General features: G+C 41.2%; 1 protein-coding gene across 1 annotated transcript in view; it reads left to right on the top strand.

Moving 5' to 3' along the window:
• The window catches only part of LOC136573506 (uncharacterized), a 15993-nt gene extending 10311 nt beyond the window's left edge, over positions 1-5682 (top strand). The window contains exon 9 of the mRNA XM_066574785.1: positions 5479-5682. Coding sequence (XP_066430882.1) covers positions 5479-5676 — 198 coding nt within the window. The 3' untranslated portion in view covers positions 5677-5682. The remainder of the gene's footprint in view (positions 1-5478) is intronic.
• Positions 5683-6848: the final 1166 nt, after the last annotated feature.

Raw genomic sequence — 6848 nt, 5'->3', positions numbered from 1 at the left:
TACCTCCCCAGACACCACTCCTCTCAGAGCGAGTGATATAGAGATGTCCTCCACGCCATCACTGCCATGGTCAAAATCTCGTGCATACACCATGGATTTTGGGACCGGCGCATGCGCAGTTCATTTGTCCCTGAGGTGGGCAGAATCACCAAATCAAACTGCGCATGTGCCAATCCCAGAGCTTATGGTGAAATGCACAAGATTGTAACTGTGATGATGTGGAGGACATCCCCATGTCAGTGGCCCTGAGAGAAGTGGTGTTTAGGAGGTGGTCAGGCCATCAAAGACGGTCCAGCCATTTAGCTGCAGACATTGTGGTCCTCCCACCAGACAGATGGCCAGTAATTTGGATGTGGAGCGGGAAACTTAAAAACCTTCATTTAACATGTATTCTTCACACAGGATATCCAAAAAAATAACTTTGAAAATTACCATTAAATCATTGTTTAAACAATGTAGGGGGTTTAAGAGGTGAAAAATTGATGACAGGTTCCCTTTAAGGTTGAATAGATAACTTTTATTTTACTCCTAACAGTAGTACAACTATGTTTGAGTGTTCCTTACACCTAGGTCGGAGAACTTGAGATGCGCCAAAGGTTCTTCCAAATGAGGTTCTAATAAAGTCACTGTCGGCTTTTGCCTGTCCTACTGTGCCACTGTGCATGGGGGTTGCACCAATCACTCAATATCGATGTGGTCCTACACCATCATTGGACCTCATGGCCTCTATACCATTACCTTTCATTGATACCCATCTTCCCTTCGGCTGCAAACGTGTAACATGCACACTGCATATAAGCTGTGCAATACAGGAGTACGGTCTGCAACTAATACAGTCTCAGTCCAAGCCCTTTTGTAATTTTCAGAAGCAACAATGCAACTTAAACTTTAATACAGGTTATTTTTGCTTGCAGAACACTGTGCAACACTTAAACCTTCCCTTTAAACATGCAGTAGTTTCCTAATATTCGCCAATAGTGGCGGGGTCTGATGGTGGTGTCATGTACGGCGGCCCTCCAGCCCTATAATACATGGGCCAGAGCCAGTGTGCATACAAGTATAAGGCATAGCATGGATACACACCAACGGGGCAATGATAAACTTTTAAAGATAAACACACACAATTTAAAGGGGGGCACATGAGTTACCCTACATAGTAACATAGTATGTTAGGCTGAATGAAGACAATGTCCATCTAGTTCAGCCAGTTTCAACCTCCTTGTTGATCCAGAGGATGGCAAAAACCCCAAGAGGCAGAAGCCAATTAGCCCTTTCAGGGGGAAACTTCATTCCTGACTCCATAATGGCAGTCAGAATAATCCCTAAATCAACTTCTGATAGTTACTACCTGTCTGTAAGACCCGGATTAACAACCCGCTGATCCCCTAATGTCTATATCCTGTAATATCCTTCCACTCTAGAAAGACATCTAATCCCCTCTTCAACTCTTCTATGGATTTTGCCATCATTACATCCTCAGGCAGAGAGATCCACAATCTGACTGCTCTTACAGTAAAGAACCCCCTTCGGTGTTGGTCATGAAATCTGCTTTCTTCTAAACGTAGCAGATGCCCTCTCGTTACCGTCGCAGTCCTGGGTATAAACAGATCTTGGGAGAGATCCTTGTATTGTCCCCCCATGTATTTATACATAGTTATTTGATCACCCCTTAGCCGTCTTTATTCCAGGGTAATTAATCCCAATTTTGATAGCCTCTCTTTATATTCCAGTCCCCTCTTTCCGTTTATTAATTTAGTTGCCCTTCTTTGAACCCCCTCCAGCACTGCAACATCTTTCCTGAGCACCGTTGACCAGAACTGTATGCAGTATTCCATGTGAGGTCAGACAAGTGCCTTATATAGTGGTAGAATAATATTCTTGTCCCTTGCCCCTATACCTCTTTTAATGCACCCCAAGACTTTATTTGCTTTTGCAGCAGCTGACTGGAATTGTATTTTCCAGTTAAATCTGCAGTCCACTAGTACCCCCGGGTCTTTTTCCATATCACTTTTACCTACCTGTACTCCATTTAGTGTATATTGGTGACATTTGCTTTTCCTGCTCATGTGCATAACCTTAATTTATCAATATTGAACTTCATTTGCCATTTTTCTGCCCAAGCCCCCAGCTTATCCAGGTCCATTTGTAGCCGCACATTGTCCTCCGTTGCATTGATTATCTTGCATAATTTTGTGTCATCTGCAAATATTGATATTTTACTGTGTAGCCCTTCTATCAGGTCATTGATAAATATATTGAACAGAATCGGGTCTAATACTGAACCCTGTGGCCCCCCACTAGCAGCGGTGGCCCAATCTGAGTATAAACCGTTTATTACCACCCTATGCTTTCTATCTCTGAGCTAATTCTTCACCCAGATACACACGTTTTCACCCAGTCCGAGCTGCCTCATTTTGTATATCAACCTATTTTGCAGCACGGTGTCAAATGCTTTGGAGAAGTCCAGATATACGAGATCAATAGACTCTCCTAGGTCCAGCCTAGAACTTACTTCATAGAAACTGATCAGATTGGTCTGACATGATCGATCCCTCATAAACCCATGCTGGTGAGGAGTTATACTGTTGTTCTCCAGGAGGTATTCTAGGATGGCGTCTCTTAGAAACCCCTTGAATATTTTTCCAGTTATTGAAGTGAGACTTACCAGCCTGTAGTTACCAGGCTCACTTTTGGACCCCTTTTTGTATATTGGAACTACATTGGCAATGCGGCAATTCAGTGGTACAACCCCAGTCTTGATAGTATCCATAAATATTAAAAAAAAGGGGCCTAGCTATCACATCACTTAGTTCCCTTAGTACCCTTGGGTGTATTCCATCTGGGCCCAGTGATTTATTGAATTTAATCCTCTTTAACTGGCTCTGCACTTCCTCCTGTGTTAGGTATGTAATATTTTGTGAGGGGTTCATTTTACTAAGGAGAATCTACCTCACCTCTGTGTGTATATGCACTGAGGAGAATCTACCTCACCTCTGTGTGTACATACTGAGGAGAATCTACCTCACCTCATTCTGCATATACTAAAGAGAATCTACCTCACGTCTATGTGTATATATTGAGAAGGATCCACCTCACCTCTTTGTGTATATACTGAGGAGAATCTAACTCACCTCTATGTGTATATGCTGAGGAGAATCTACCTCACCCCTGTGTGTATATACTGAGGAGAATCTTCCTCATCTCTATGTGTATATACTGAGGTGAATTCAACCCACCTCTATGTGTATATATTGAGGAGAATCTACCTCACCTTTATTTGTATATACTGAGGAGAATCTACCTCACCTCTATGCGTATATACTGAAAAGAATCTACCTCACCTTTGTGTGCATATACTGAGGAGAATCCAGCTCACTTCTTTGTGTATATACTGAGGAGAATCTACCTCACCTCTATGTGTATATACTGAGGAGAATCTACCTCACCTCTATGCGTATATACTGAAAAGAATCTACCTCACCTTTGTGTGTATATACTGAGGAGAATCCAGCTCACTTCTTTGTGTATATACTGAGGAGAATCTACCTCACCTCTATGTGTATATACTGAGGAGAATCTACCTCACCTCTATGCGTATATACTGAAAAGAATCTACCTCACCTTTGTGTGTATATACTGAGGAGAATCCAGCTCACTTCTTTGTGTATATACTGAGGAGAATCTACCTCACCTCTATGTGTATATACTGAGGAGAATCTATCTCACCTCTATGTGTATATACTGAGGAGAATCTATCTCACCTCTATGTGTATATACTGAGGAGAATCTATCTCACCTCTATGTGTATATATACTGAGGAGCATCTACCTCATCTTTATGTATACATACCGAGGAGAATCTACCTCCCCTCTATGAGTATATACTGAGGAGAATCTATCTCCCCTCTATGTGTATATACTGAGGAGAATCTACCTCATCTCTATGTGTATATACTGAGGAGAATCTACCTCACCTCTATGTGTATATACTGAAGAGCATCTAATGCTCCTCTATGTGTATATGCTGAAGAAAATCCAGCTCAACTCTATGTGTATATGCAGCGTCCCATAGGGAAACTCTGGACACCTAACATATGTGGGGAGCTGGAAAGGTAAAGTGATGCCTTGTCACAGCGGGACTTACCAGATTACACGCAGCCAAGGCCAGAGTATAACTGCAGGCCACCAAAGACACCCCTAGGATAGGGAATGCCAATAACAGGATAATAGGACAGCTTTGCACAGTGCATAAACATAAGACAAACATCTATAACATTTATGGAGGGGATCAGGATGATGTACTGGGCCACTACATATATACTGAGGAGAATCTACATCACCTCTGTGTGTATATACTGAGGATAATCTACCACACCTCTATGTGTATATACTGAGTAGAATCTACCTGACCTCTGTGTGTATGTACTGAAGAGAATCTACCTCACCTCTATGTGTATATACTGAGGAGAATCTACATCACCTCTATGTGTATATACTGAGTAGAATCTACCTCACCTCTGTGTGTATGTACTGAAGAGAATCTACCTTACCTCTATGTATGTATACTGAGGAGAATCTACCTTACCTCTATGTGTATATACTGAGGAGAATCTACCTCACCTCTATATGTATATACTGAGAAGAATCTACCTTACCTCTATGTGTATATACTGAGGAGAATCTACCTCACCTCTCTGTGTATATACTGAGGAGAATCTACCTTACCTCTATGTGTATATACAGAGGAGAATCTACCTCCCCTCTGTGTGTATATACTGAGGAGAATCTACCTCACCTCTATGTGTATATACTGAGGAGAATCTACCTTGCCTCTATGTGTATATACAGAGGAGAATCTACCTCACCTCTCTGTGTATGTACTGAGGAGAATCTATCTCACCTGTATGTGTATATGCTGAGGAGACTCTAACTTACCTTCTGTACATACTGAGGAAAATATGCCCCATCTCTATTTGCATATACTGAGGTTAATCTACCTCACCTATGGGGCAAAAACACACAGGCGTATGCCCAACTATGCTGGCCACGTAGTTGCGAATGAACCATGTATTTTTTGTTTTACTGGGCCATATAGGCCCTGCCCTATAGCAGACAGGATCAGTGCTGGTCTTAGTTTAGATAGCAGCCTGTGTGGAATTTACTTTTTGGTGCTTTTCCCCATCATAAGAAAATAGCAGTCTGAATCCCATAGCAGTCATGTGGTCATCTTATGGAGTGACAGGTGAAAATGTGGCCCTATTTGTTACTACTTTCAAATTAGCTTCTCATAAAATTGTGGCGAACCACATAGGCAATATCTCTCGAATTGAGGGGTACCCAATATCCTATTGTAGCTGCTTCAATATACTGTATAGTTTTATATGAAAAGTTTTTAAAATCGTTTTGAGACCTTTTTCTTCTAGTAATTCTATTCCTAAGTTGGACTTGTTTTATCAATCTTCTATTTCTTCTTACACAGAGCCTTCTTCAAGAACATGAAACCGAGACCCTAGTGACTATCTACAAGATACTTATTGATATTCTGGAAACTCAAAGAATGTTACTAAGTTCATATGTCAATGTTGTAAAGGAGCGGCTACGTTTTACTCTTGGGGTCATAAAGACACCAATTCGCTGTAGGAAAGTAGGAGTGGCCTGTCATTCGCCATCTAAATAAAGTATGATCAAGTCTACAAGCAGTGGATGTGGTCTATTTAGACATACTTCATACAAACAGCTGATTGTGAATCTTATAGTGGCAGTGAAAATTACTCGACCACCATTAAAATAATGTTTATTTGCCAGTTTTATAAACTTTCAGCTCTTTGTAAAAATAAAAAACAACCAAATAAGAACAATTTAAACAGCTCAACACAAGTAATATAACAAGTGCTTTCTCCATATTCAACACCAAATGCCACTTTTAATGACTATTACAGTCTTATGAATTATTATTCAAGCCCCTGAATAGGCTCCTTCATAAGAGCACACACTTGCAAATCAGGTGTTGTCTCAAACACACCTGAATCAACTAATAAAGTTCTTTAACAGGTGGGCTTGAGATAAAAAACATAAAATACCTGGACTGATTATGGCTTTGTTGACTGTGATGGAAATATGGCAGTGGCGCATTACAGACCCCCCCCCCCCCCCTCGCCCTAGAAGCAATGAATACCTTATGGTCAATACTGGTCTTAGGTTGGATGGCAGCCTGTGCGGAATTTACTTTTTGATGCCCCCCCCCCCCGCCATAATAAAAAAGTGATATATATTGAACTGATAGACCGTCTGCTTGTACTTTACTAGTGCAGAAAGCAGCAGGATAACAGCATACCCACACCAGAACCAAGGTCATAACATAAACACAACACAAGAACCAAACGTCCCAAGCCTATGTCTGCCTCATACGCCCCCACTACAAGCTGGTGGCCAGAACACTGTGCAACTACACTAGTTGCATTTAGCTATGGCTGGCCATGCCTATGAATGTGGGAGATAAAAGCTCTCGAAATCACAGGATACACAACAGGAAATGATCACACATTAGGCGTTGTTACTGTGGTGACTCTTCACTTCCACATCTACATCACCTTTTCAAGTCTGAAGAAAAGTGATAGTTCAGTAAATGGGTCACAAAGGCAACAGTAAACAATTTCATATAAAAATATTGGCTGAATTTGCAAGATTGACGAAGCTTTTTGTGTTTGGTGTCAAATAAGAGTAATGTAATACATGTTCAGGGTGGTTCATTAAGGTTAATGGAACATAACTGTTACTCTAATTTGACACCAAGCACTCATTCGACACCAAGCACAGTAAGCTTCTTTCTGTGACTCAGGACTGGCATAA

This window comes from Eleutherodactylus coqui, chromosome 7, assembly GCF_035609145.1.
Source record: "Eleutherodactylus coqui strain aEleCoq1 chromosome 7, aEleCoq1.hap1, whole genome shotgun sequence".
NCBI lineage: Eukaryota > Metazoa > Chordata > Amphibia > Anura > Eleutherodactylidae > Eleutherodactylus > Eleutherodactylus coqui.
Note: the sequence above shows the minus strand (reverse complement) of the source record. Positions and strands in the feature narration are given on the sequence as shown.